Genomic DNA, 13,791 nt, shown 5'->3' on the forward strand with positions numbered 1-13,791 from the left:
GTTTCTAACGGTCACAGCCAATGAGAGGCCTATGCGTCTGGCATTCTGCCAGCCCTGGGAGACCTACAGAAAAAGATATGCGTGATGCAGAAAATTTACATTTTTAGATAATTATTTGCACTTATTTGCACTTATTTAAATAATAAATAAAAAATAAATAGGTAATAAAAATCGATAATGGACAACCCACTCTTTTTATGACCGTAAAACAACTACCTTTCGAGTTTTCATTTTGACAACTGAAGTCATGACTAAGGAAAACATTTAGAATAGATCCTGCTCTGCCTTTATAAAAAAGATGGACGACAAATTAAAACAAAATCCTGAATAAATCTGTTTGAGATGTGTTGGCTCTGTTATTTTAAAAAGGTCAGTCAGTCATTTTCTACCACTTATTCCATAGTGGGTCAGGGGGAAGCTGGTGCCTATCTCCAGCAGTCTATGGGCGAGAGGCAGGGTACGTCCTGGACAGGTCGCCAGTCCATCGCAGGGCAACACACAAACCACCAAGCACACACTCATTCATACACCTAAGGGCAATTTAGAGTGATCAGTTAACCTAACAGGCATGTCTTTGGACTGTGGGAGGAAGCTGGAGTACCTGGTGAGACCCACACATGCACAGGGAGAACATGCAAACTCCATGCAGAAAGACCCCCAGCCAGGAATTGAACCCAGGACCTTCTTGCTGCAAGGCAACAGTGCTACCAACTGCACCACCGTGCAGCCCATTTTAAAAAGGTATTGAATAGAATAGAATAATTCTTTCTTTCCACAGTGTATCAAGTTAAAATAACATATCAAGATACACACATTAAAAGAACAATAACAAAACACTTAAGAATAAAGATAAAAACAAATAAGTCAAACAATACATAAAAAATATTTTTAAATTATTCAGATTAAAAAATACATGAACACAGAAATGTTTCTGTACTTTACTGCCATTTCTGGCATTCATATTATCTTACAGTGAAAACCCCATTCCACATTCTCTGTGTCCACCTTTATCTGAATTTGGCACATTATTGCCCTCCAGTGACTTTCTTCTTAAGCAATATGAATGCCTTTTTTGTCATTAAGGTCAGTGAAAGCCCTAAGGATCTCTTAAGATAGACGAACATTTAGGATAAAAAGCAGTCAGTTCAATTCAGATGCTATTGTATCATGGCAAATTGCAGAAGACGTCATCTCAAGGCACTTTACAAGAGAAACAGCCGCAATTCATATCAGGACAGGTCCAAATTTACTTCAAATCAATTTAATCATGTAGCAGATTTAAGTGCTTACAGTCCTAATGATAGCACAGTACAATAAAATCAGTTGATCATATTACAGGGGTTGGACAATGAAACTGAAACACCTGTCATTTTAGTGTGGGAGGTTTCATGGCTAAATTGGACCAGCCTGGTAGCCAGTCTTCATTGATTGCACATTGCACCAGTAAGAGCAGAGTGTGAAGGTTCAATTAGCAGGGTAAGAGCACAGTTTTGCTCAAAATATTGAAATGCACACAACATTATGGGTAACATACCAGAGTTCAAAAGAAGACAAATTGTTGGTGCACGTCTTGCTGGCGCATCTGTCACCAAGACAGCAAGTCTTTGTGATGTATCAAGAGCCACGGTATCCAGGGTAATGTCAGCATACCACCAAGAAGGACGAACCACATCCAACAGGATTAACTGTGGATGCAAGAGGAAGCTGTCTGAAAGGGATGTTCGGGTGCTAACCCAAATTGTATCCAAAAAACATAAAACCACGGCTGCCCAAATCACGGCAGAATTAAATGTGCACCTCAACTCTCCTGTTTCCACCAGAACTGTCCGTCGGGAGCTCCACAGGGTCAATATACATGGCTGGGCTGCTATAGCCAAACCTTTGGTCACTCATGCCAATGCCAAACGTCGGTTTCAATGGTGCAAGGAGTGCAAATCTTGGACTGTGGACAATGTGAAACATGTATTGTTCTCTGATGAGTCCACCTTTACTGTTTTCCCCACATCCGGGAGAGTTACGGTGTGGAGAAGCCCCAAAGAAGCGTACCACCCAGACTGTTGCATGCCCAGAGTGAAACATGGGGGTAGATCAGGGATGGTTTGCACTGCCATATCATGGCATTCCCTTGGCCCAATACTTGTGCTAGATGGGCGCGTCACAGCCAAGGACTACCGAACCATTCTTGAGGACCATGTGCATCCAATGGTTCAAACATTGTATCCTGAAGGCGGTGCCGTGTATCAGGATGACAATGCACCAATACACACAGCAAGACTGGTGAAAGATTGGTTTGATGAACATGAAAGTGAAGTTGAACATCTCCCATGGCCTGCACAGTCACCAGATCTAAATATTATTGAGCCACTTTGGGGTGTTTTGGAGGAGCGAGTCAGGAAACGTTTTCCTCCACCAGTATCATGTAGTGACCTGGCCACCATCCTGCAAGAAGAATGGCTTAAAATCCCTCTGACCACTGTGCAGGACGTCATTCCCAAGACGAATTGATGCTGTATTGGCCGCAAAAGGAGGCCCCACACCATACTAATAAATTATTGTGGTCTAAAACCAGGTGTTTCAGTTTCATTGTCCAACCCCTGTATGTCAATTGGCAAATATTTATCCAAGGTTATGGTAATGAGTCATTGACTTTCCAGTAATCCCTCCTCCTGAGCAAGAGTGTTGTGACAGAGGAGAACCACTCCCTATGAACAAGTAGAAACCTCCAGCAGTACCCGACTTAGGATGAGCTGCCACCTGCTGTGACTATAAAATAGAGACAAAGATTATCAATATTAATGTGTATGTGAAATTGAAAAAGAAAATATCCATCCTTTCATTTTTATTATGTCAGAACGTATGAAAACACTAGGGAACGGGATGCCCATCTCCTGCAGTTTGTTGGCAATGCAAAAAAGTTAAAAGCAGAAAAGTAAAAGTGAAAATAATGAGTAATTCATATAATGTTTGTGATTTTTACTGGAAAAAGCAAAGTTTCCTGTTAAGATTTTGACTACTGAATGTTTTTTGTTATTGTGTTTGCTTTTTTGAGTGGCTAGTAGAGTGGCTTACAGTGTTGAGTCGAAACACATAGGCTCAAAGATCAGACTTGCCCTTTTTATCAGCTTGCCATTTTTGAGGGGTTTGCTTTGTTTTTATTCCTCAACGTTCCTCCAACAGTTACATTGACAAGTAACTGCACATATTGTGTAGGTGTATATATGCAACTTTTACCTTTTGCATTACCTCTTTGATAGGCCACAGATTATTGCCACAACGCACCCAGAAAACACCAAAAACTGCCAGGTTATTTCTTTAACCCAAAATACTAGAATAAGGCTGTTGGTACAGAAGTTCAGTAGTTTTAACTGAACAGTGACTCAGAAATTGTGAGTCAGCTTCATGGGTTAGAGAGAAGGCTACAAGGAGAGTGCTATTTTTACTGAACCATGACCTGATCAGACCTCACTGAATTTCACTGGATAAAATATTTCCCAATAAAATGTTAAAAATATGTTGTTTGATATTGTTTATGTCAATGAGTTGCGCTAATGACTTTAGTTCACAACAGAATACATTTGTCCACAGTTAACATTGATAAAACAGATAACATTAGCTTTTTTTTTTGCTATGCTGCTTGTCAAGCTAGTGCTAGCTATGTTCAACATTGAATCTCTGACCAAAGAATAAAGTCAATATAGTCAGGCTATAAATAAATTTTTGCCATCCATATTTAACTATCTGTCAGTATCGGCTGCAGTCTTTCTGTGGGTAGGTGATATGCTCTCCCTGTGCAATATATTTGTTCTTCTCGATACTGCGGCCTCCTCCCTCCATCTAAATCATGAATGCCAATCTAAGTGACCCCTTAGATATAAGTGTGTGCGTACTTGTTTTTTTGCAGAAATATCCAGTGATGGATTGGCCACCTGTTTACGGTATACCCCACCTCTTATCTGTGGATCACCAGTGTATATGCAACAGTTGCAGGTATGAAAAATTCTTTAATTGACAAAAATCATTCATCTTCAACCAAACATTACTTGTTTAGAAATCTAGGTATGGGTTATTATTTTCCACTCTCTATCTGAGAGCCATAATGGTTACTCTAATAAATTTTTTATCCCGATATGTTGGGTCAAATCCATTTCCCAACCCTGCTGTGTTAAATCAACCCAGGGCTGGATTGGTCCATATTTGATCCCAAACTGGGTAGGCAAAAATAACCCATATTGGGTTATTTTTAACCCTGCCGTTTTTAGTTTATTTCGTTCTGAAAAAGTCCCCTATGTAATGTTTAATTGGGAAAAGAGAAAATATTTATTTTCATACATGGTTGTTTTCCGTGTCGCAATGAGTTTTACATTTGCGAAAACTGGGAAATAATTATAGATAGCGACTTTAGAACAGTGTGCCATGAGTTCTGAAAATCAGTATTCTCTTAAATCAGAACTGATAGTTACAAATAAGATTACTTTATTAAAAATTTGGATATTTTTTATGATATGCATTTTGGGACCACACATAGACAAATATGTTATTTTACAAGTGCAGCCTAGTGTGATGCACATACAATCAGATACACCCTTGAGACAAGTAAACAGAACATTTGTTTAACGCAATCATTTCGTTCGTCAAAAGTAAAAAACAAAAACAAAAAAATCTACTAACTGAATATTGCCATCTGGTGGAATAAAATAAGTAGTGCACTTAAAATAAAATTAATCCCGATTCATTCATGCATTTACTTATTGTATGCTCCAAAATTGTGACTAAGAATATAGAGCCCGGAACCTAATAATTAAATCCTAGATCAGTTCTACGTCAGTCGCTGAGCTTTACTAAACCTTATAGAAGACAATGCATTAAGTGCAGATCCTATAAGCTTCCATCTTTATAAAGAACTCATAATGCATATTTTATATTTGTATATGTATATCATCTGATTGCATCATGCTTCACACATATATATTATTACAATGATATACTGGGAGCAAGTATGGCAGTTGAGCCATAAACGAAAAAGTTCGTAGTTTTTTTCAGTGTCATTAAGCATCATTTTGTCACTATGACATTACACAATAAATCAATCGTTAACTAACTTAGATTTTCATCTAAAATAAACGCTTAATTTAAGGAAGTGATCAACTGAATATTCACTCTTGGCCAATGGTGTCTAGCCACGATTTTCGGTCATCGACTTATGTTGAAGTATCTGATTGGGCGGCATGTGCCATATGCTCGGCAGTGATTGGTCCAATGTTGTGCGTGGTGCGCAGGCATTGGTCGGCGGAGGTTGGTTTAACGGATGGGGCACGCTTAGTGGCAGAAGTAGCCGCACAGACCCTGCTGTAACGACAGAGCTACCTGAGCTGTTCCTTCTGCCTTTTGTTTCAGGAGTTGAAGACTCACAGCATCAGTCGAGCAGTATCTCAAAATGAAACGAGTCTGGGTGGTAGGGCTTCTTTTTGCACTTATAGCCTTCGGTGAGTAGCGGGAAAATATTTTGTCATTGAGGCTCACTTGGTGTTGTCCATCATTTTTAGCTACAGCAAAGCTAATGGGAATTTGTCTTTGTGCTTTTTTTCCTTCAGCTCATTCATATCAACGCTTTTATTTTCTATAAATATACATTTGATAATTAAGCTTTGCGCGGTTTACTGTGTTGCTAAGAGCATCTTCAATTTTCGTTATTGCTTACTGCCTTTCCAGAAGTTTCTTGTTGGGGAGGAAAAAAAAAACGCACGTTGACTCCTATGGAGATGGGGGAATTCCAGCGCAAATACCCTTTTAATTTTTATTCCTTTGTCTTTGAAAGTCCCTCGTGATTCGTTGTAGTTTTACTTGTAAGTTTCCATTAACAAAGCAACTTATATTACTTCTGGACGTCTTTCTATGGGACTCGTGCATGTCCAGATTGGGTCCAAAAATGCATCCTATCAGTCAATCTGACTCTAAAGCTAAATTCATCCTTTGAATGATCCTTGTCAAACGTTGCCACACACGCAGAAACATGCTACTATATATGATGTGAATATGCAACCATCTCTTTCATGGCAGCTGCTGTAAGGGCTGAAGATGAAGTGGACGTGGAAGGCACAGTTGAAGAAGACCTGGGAAAGAGCAGGGATGGCTCCAAAACAGATGATGAGGTGGTGCAGAGGTAGGTGTAGCTTACTTGCTAAAGAGATTACAAATAGGTTTATAATATGTTTTAAATGTATCATCATTCAATATCAACATTGCGAAGATTTATTTGAACAGCAATATGTTAGATTATTGTAATCACATTCATGAATGCTTGGTGTACTGATATTATGTTCCATACTTTAGCATTACAGAAAAAGCCTTTTATGGCCATAAAGAAGTAGGATGGCCTTGCAAAGTACTTTTTATTGCCATTTCAAGAGCTGTAGCTGAAAGTTCTCCAATAAAATAGTTTAAAAGGAAATTATGCTTTTAGGGTTACTCCCTCTTATATGGTTGGGCTACTTGCAATCTGTGGATTATATGTGCTGTGAAGCTAAAGCATCAATATAATAAAAGTATATACTTGATTAGCATAGGACATGATCGTGACTTTCAACAAAATTTTTTTTTGTGTATTTCCTTGATATTGTGCAGCCCTAAGATTGAACTGTACTTTTTTGTAACACTGACAGTCAAACATCCTTGAGGTCAGCGTGACCAAGCTTATGTACACAGATCGTCAGGTTAAGCATGACTGTAGCTGGGGGCACAACTGATAGATCAGCAAAAGTGTCCTCATGATTAACACTTCTAAAGCGTTTGTTGCTGTAGATTCTCAGTCATTGAGAACATGACCATCCTAAGTAACTGAAACAAGGAATCAAGTTGCTTTCTGATTAAGCACTTGGTATTAATGTTTGAAATCTATGTGCTCTGTTTGTTTCACTTGCGTTTCTGTATTTGTCTGCCTTCAGGGAGGAGGAGGCTATCCAGCTGGATGGTTTGAATGCTGCTCAGATTAAGGAACTCAGGGAAAAGTCTGAAAAACATGTATTTCAGGCAGAAGTCAACCGTATGATGAAGCTCATTATCAACTCTCTTTACAAGAACAAGGAGGTCAGTAGGGAAAAAAAGCACTTAAAGGTGGATGTACTGTTCGTATTATTGTCTGGGGAAAGCTCACCTGTTGTTCATGTCTTCCAGATCTTCCTCAGGGAGTTGATCTCTAATGCCTCAGATGCTCTGGATAAGATCCGGCTGTTGTCGCTTACCAATGAGGCAGCTTTGGCAGCCAATGAGGAGCTGACCATCAAAATAAAAGTAAGCAGATAAGATAACTCCTGTTGGGATTAAAAATATGTATTTTTAAAAAAGGTGGTATTAAAATGGCTAAAAAAATTTCCTTTTAAACACCTTAAATGAGATGGCAGCGAGGGAGTTATTTTATGGCTTTTTTTTTTTTTTTTTCCTGTAGATTGTTTGAAGCTGAGTTTTGCTGCTCCTATACCACTGGTTTAAAAACAGGACTTGGAAATTGTTTCTTGCTTAATCTAGTTGATTTTAAAATAATTGTTTCATTATAAACCTCTTGATTAATAAACTTGAGTATTTTTGGCTTGATTATCTGTGACACTGGGAAAATAAGCCTTTGTATTTAATTGCATTATTCCTGCTTTGCAGTCTGATAAGGAGAAGAACATGCTCCAAATCACTGACACCGGTATTGGAATGACCAAAGAGGAGTTGGTGAAGAACTTGGGAACCATTGCCAAGTCGGGCACCAGCGAGTTCCTCAACAAGATGACAGAGATGCAGTCTGAGGGACAGTCTACATCAGAGCTGATTGGCCAGTTCGGCGTGGGTTTCTATTCTGCTTTCCTTGTTGCTGACAAGGTCATTGTGACATCCAAGCACAATAACGACACCCAGCACATCTGGGAGTCGGACTCAAACCAGTTCTCAGTCATCGAAGACCCCCGCGGGGACACCCTGGGAAGGGGAACAACCATCACGTAGGTTTAATTGACTATAGTGGCTATTGTATAACCTGTAAGCATTTTATTAGATAGCTAGCTGTTACTACTTAGGCTCTAGTATTGCATTGACTTTGAACTTGAGCGTTCTTTCTCCGATCTCAGATTGGTCCTGAAGGAGGAGGCCTCGGACTTCCTTGAGCTGGAGACCATCAAGAATCTTGTGAAGAAATATTCTCAGTTCATCAACTTTCCCATCTACGTTTGGGCTAGCAAGGTGATTATTCAGGTCTAACTCAGATATATGCCATATTGCCACGCTAGCAGAAAATACGAGAGCAAATGGTTTATTTTATTGTTCTTAATATGCAAGACCGAGACGGTTGAAGAGCCCATTGAGGACGACGCAGAGGAACCAGAGAAGGAGACTTCTGAAGATGAGGCTGAAGTAGAGGAAGAGGAGGAGGATAAAGACAAGCCAAAGACAAAGAAGGTAAGACTTAACATAGAATTAGATAATGGTTTAGTTAGAACTCTTTATATTTTTAGAGATGCACAAACATTTGTTTAAAGCGCTAATCTGTTACCATTTTTCCACCTTCTAGATAAATTGAACTGTAAAGTTTTGATAGTTAAAAACAGTAGTTTTCCCAAACAACCTGAAGTTTCAGGGCAGTGTTTCTTTGCATCACTGAAAATTACAAATGCAGTAAAACCCTCCAGGTTAACTAAAAAACATCTTTACTATATCTGTTATAACTTACATTGCTTTAACAAGTTCAGCTTCTTGTTATCTGCTGATTTCTATCTAGCTTTACCTCGTAGCAGCCTAAATAAACACCCTGCATCCCTCTGTAGAAAATGTCCTGCTTTCTAGCTATTTTGACCCTTTTTAGGCTTCCTCTGAATGTAAGTTTGGAACACCCTGCTTACAGTGGGGAAATAAGTAGTTCACTCGCCAGATTTTATTTCACCAGAAGTTTTCCCACTTTCAAACAATGGAGAAGTCTGTAACTTTAACTGGGAGACAGAATCTAGAAAAACCTCGAAAATCACATTGTATATTTAAATTTGCCTTTTTTTATTGCATAAAAGTATTTGATACAATAGAAAAAAATCCACTTTTTTTTTATATTTGCACAGAAACTGTTTACAGTTACAAAGGCCAGATGTTTCCTGCAGTTCTCTACCAGGTTTGCGCACACTACAGCAGGGACTCAAGGCTACTTCCCAATACAGAGTTTTTGCTCCGGCCAAAGACTTTTATTGGCTTCAGGCCCGGATACTGGCTAGGCCACTCCAGGACCTTGAAGTGTTTCTTACATAGCCACTCTTTAGTTGCCTTGGCTGTGTGTTTGGGTACATTGTCATGCTGGACCAACCCAGCCATGACCCATCTTCAATGCTCTGAGAGAAGGAAGTTGTTGTCCAAAATCGATACATGGCCCCATTCATCCTTGCCTTAGCACAATTCATTCCTCTGGTCTTTGTAGAAAAGCACACCGAAAGCATGATGGTTCCACCATCATGCTTCACAATTGGGATGGTGCTTTTGGGATTGTACTCATCCTCCTTTCTTCAAACATATGATCTTCTCCCATGCTTCTTATGGATCATCCAGATGTCCATAGGCAAACTTCAGATGGGTCTGGACGTGTGCTGGCTTGAGAAAGGGGACCTTGCGTGTGCTACATAATTTTAATGTGTGGTGGCGTGGTGTTACTGTGGTCCCAGCTCTCTTCAGGTCATTGACCACACCCTCCTGTGTAGTTCTGAGCTGATCCCTCACCTTTCTCATGATCATTGATACTCCATGAGGTGAGATCTTGCAGGGAGATACAGTCCCAAGGAGACTTCGAGTCATTTAGATTTTTTTTTAAATCCATTTTCTAATAATTCTGCAGTTGTTGTTGCCTTCTTATCAATATGCTTGCCTACTGTCCTGTAGCCTATCCCAGCCTTATATTGGTCCACAACTTTTGTCCCTGGTGTCCTTAGACAGATCTTTGGTCTTGCCCATGGTGGGGAGGTTGGAGACTGATTGTGAGGACAGGTTTTTTTTTTTTTTTTTTTAGACGGCAATGAGTTCAAACAGGTGCAATTAATACAGGTAATAAGTAGAGGATAGAAGGGCTTCTTAAAGAGGAACTAGCAGGTTTGTGAGAGCCAAAATGTTTGCTGGTTGCTAGATGATCGCATATGTATATCCTACACTAAAATGCTAATTAGTTCAACTTTATACAATAGGATTTGCTGGATTTTTTAATATATTTTTTTAATATTATTAAATTCTGTCTCTCCCAGTTGAAACGGACCTATCCATTATTTGTAAATGTGAAAACTTGCAAAATCAGCGGTCTATTAAATACTCAAAATAACCTTGAGTGTTTCTCACACCTTAATAACTAAAGACACTTGGTATGGTGTGGAGGCTGAATGGGTTTTTAGTTTCGTACCAGCTGGTCACCAACCTGAACCAATTATTTTTCAAATTTCAGCTCTAATGTCTTTGCTGCCGAGTTTATAAGTAGTGTTACTATTGGTAAAGTCCGTATGGGCCAGTTTTATTATTATTGTTTTTAAACTCATTCACATTGTAGGTTGAGAAGACGGTTTGGGACTGGGAACTGATGAATGACATAAAGCCAGTCTGGCAGAGGCCTGCTAAGGAGGTTGAGGAGGATGAATACAAGGCTTTCTACAAGACCTTCTCAAAGGTATGAACAGCCTACGTTTGTCAGAGCATGGTGTAGCCTTTTAATGGAAAGACCTGGTTGAATTACAGTAATGTTTTCCCCTCCACCAGGACAACGATGACCCCCTGGCTCACATTCACTTCACAGCTGAGGGTGAAGTTACCTTCAAGTCCATCCTGTTTGTCCCCACATCGGCTCCACGTGGCCTCTTTGACGAGTATGGCTCAAAGAAGAACGACTATATCAAGGTTTGTGGCCAAAGACGGTGTTCAGTTTCAACAAATGAAAGTGAAAACATGTGCAGGAGTTTGAGATTCACGTTGAAACTTTGTCACAGCTGTTTGTCAGGAGAGTTTTCATCACAGACGATTTCAACGACATGATGCCCAAGTACCTAAACTTCATCAAGGGAGTGGTGAGTTATTAATGGCTGGTTTGTTTATGACCTCTTCAGTTTCTGCTTAATGTCAGGGTCTGAGACTGTGGTTTACTTTGCCAGGTTGACTCTGATGACCTTCCTCTGAATGTGTCCAGAGAAACTCTGCAGCAGCACAAGCTGCTCAAGGTAACCTCAGAGGCCGACACAATCTCAATACCAAGGGTTTCTTCTGGTTTTGAACCCCTTTTCCAAGTAGTCGTTTATATTGTAATCAGAGTTCATTATTTCAAAATTGAAAGAACCCTTTGTAAGAAGCCCTTTCTCCTCTTTGTAGGTCATCCGCAAGAAGCTGGTCCGTAAGACTCTGGACATGATTAAGAAGATTGCAGATGATCAGTACAACGAAAAGTTCTGGAAGGAGTTTGGAACCAACATCAAACTGGGTGTCATTGAGGATCACTCCAACAGGACTCGTCTGGCCAAACTGCTCCGCTTCCAGACCTCCAACAGCGAAACAGTCTTGTCCAGCCTGGAGCAGTATGTGGAGCGCATGAAGGAGAAGCAGGACAAGATCTACTTCATGGCTGGTACCAGCAGGAAGGAGGTTAGCAGAGATGGAGTGGTGGTTTGGAATGTTAAAGGGTTAGAAGATGCATTGACATAATTTGTGGTACTATTGTGTACAGGCGGAGTCTTCTCCCTTTGTTGAGAGGCTTCTGAAGAAGGGCTACGAGGTCGTTTACCTGACGGAGCCTGTGGACGAGTACTGCATTCAGGCGCTGCCCGAGTTTGATGGAAAACGCTTCCAAAATGTGGCCAAAGAGGGTGTCAAGTTTGAGGAAAGTGAGAAGGCCAAAGAGAAGAGGGAGGCCCTGGAGAAGGAGTTTGAGCCTCTCACTACTTGGTTAAAGGACAAGGCCCTGAAGGACAAGGTTGGGATCCTGCTGTGTTAGTCATTTCACAGGAGATGAACAGAAATCATGAATCTGGCTTCTGTCTTTAATCTTCATCATCTAAATATGTCTTCTCTCAATAGATTGAAAAGGCCGTTCTCTCTCAGAGGCTAACCAACTCACCCTGTGCTCTGGTTGCCAGTCAGTACGGCTGGTCAGGAAACATGGAGAGGATCATGAAGGCACAGGCTTATCAGACAGGAAAAGACATTTCAACAAAGTGAGTATTAATACAAGCTGCATGGGATGAGGGGGAATATCAGGTTAATTTGTCTCAATAACTGAACACAAAGTGAAACTTTGAGATGCATTACGCACAGACGGACATTTGTGTTTATCTACTACTTTAATAATATGGCTTACAGCAAGGGAAAATCCTCAATTGACTGACTGAGAAAATTAAAATTTTACATGACTACAAATACAGAAAGTTGTGAATACCAAAATGTTATGTTGTGCCTTTATACAATCATGGGGTATGAGTGCTGACATGGGAGTTGCTCAGCAGACTGACAGCCTCCACAAGGAGTTAAAAACACATGGTCTTTACTAAAGAATTTGGCCGTTCCAAATGCCGTATCCAAAGATATTAATGAAAAGTTGAGTGGAAGGAAAATAACACAAGCTACTGGGAATTTTGCATCCCTGTAAGCATTGATAATTTTGGAAATTCACAAGGTATGGATGGCAACTGGAGTTCCTTAAGTCAGTTTTAAGTCATCATCAAATTAATGTTTGAAATGAATCATTCAGTGTTTAGTGATTCTGTGTATGCTTTTATTTAAACACATTTTTCAGTTTATTTTATCACTATGCGCCTGTAAACCTGTCATCTCCTGCATAATTCTTGTTATGACTGCTATGTGAAGCCCACATGTATTCTCTTCGGTCCCTCAGTTATTACGCCAGTCAGAAGAAAACTCTAGAAATCAACCCCAAACATCCCCTCGTCAAGCAGATGCTCAGCAAAGTCGGCGTAAGCTTCTTCAACATCTTAATAGATGCATTGGTGAATCTTTTGGCACACAATTTGAATGGTTTCCATATGTTTTAATGTCTTCAGGCTGATGCTGAGGACCAGACCGCATCGGATCTCGCAATGGTTCTGTTTGAGACTGCTACACTGCGCTCAGGATACCAGCTGGCTGACACAAAGGCTTATGGAGACAGAATAGAGCGCATGCTCCGACTCAGCATGAATGTTCCCCTGGATGAACAGGCAAGTTCATGCTGCTTGTTTCACTGTTCTGTTTTGTGTGCTTTTTTTGTTTTGTTTTTTTTTTTCACAAGAATTTTAATGATTTCAATAAAAAAACAAAAACAATTGTCTCTTCTGTAGGTGGAAGAAGAGCCAGAGGAACCAGCAGAGGAAGAATCTGAAGAGCCAGAGGAACCAGCAGAGGAAGAATCTGAAGATAAAGAAGACTTTGTAGATGAAGACGACGAAACGGTGAATACTCTTCACATCCTCAATATACCCTAAATAAGCAGAATGTCAAAGTTTTGGTTGTTTCACTATTTTTTTTTTTTTTTACCATGCAGGCAGAGACCAAGGATGAACTGTGAAGCCCTGAACATGTGTGACAATGGAACTGGAAATTGGACTCATTTCTTGTTCCAGTGCCACTGTGGTTAATGTTGTCCTGGGTGGGGTCCTGGATTTTTTTTTTTACGGAGACCATTGTTTGTTTTTTGTGTTTTTTTTTTTTTGTGTTTTTTTTTTTACATTCCCCATGACTGTAAATTTGTTAATATTTAACTGAACTGTTTATGGAAAGATACAATTCTGTCTATTGATCAAATAAATGTTACCACAAATCTAA

At 39.9% G+C, this 13,791-nt stretch overlaps 1 protein-coding gene across 1 annotated transcript; it reads left to right on the forward strand.

Moving 5' to 3' along the window:
• The first annotated feature begins 5,319 nt into the window (after nt 1-5,319).
• hsp90b1 (heat shock protein 90, beta (grp94), member 1) lies at nt 5,320-13,791 on the forward strand. Its single transcript, XM_047386383.1, has 18 exons — nt 5,320-5,483; nt 6,058-6,160; nt 6,942-7,083; nt 7,171-7,287; nt 7,648-7,979; nt 8,106-8,217; nt 8,314-8,433; nt 10,541-10,657; nt 10,747-10,884; nt 10,974-11,051; nt 11,136-11,201; nt 11,350-11,619; nt 11,702-11,947; nt 12,052-12,188; nt 12,866-12,944; nt 13,032-13,187; nt 13,308-13,418; nt 13,511-13,791. Exons 1-18 carry the CDS (start codon nt 5,435-5,437, stop codon nt 13,532-13,534), a joined length of 2,397 nt encoding a protein of 798 aa, XP_047242339.1. The 5' UTR covers nt 5,320-5,434; the 3' UTR covers nt 13,535-13,791.

Source organism: Girardinichthys multiradiatus, chromosome 2 (genome assembly GCF_021462225.1).
Source record: "Girardinichthys multiradiatus isolate DD_20200921_A chromosome 2, DD_fGirMul_XY1, whole genome shotgun sequence".
Lineage (NCBI taxonomy): Eukaryota > Metazoa > Chordata > Actinopteri > Cyprinodontiformes > Goodeidae > Girardinichthys > Girardinichthys multiradiatus.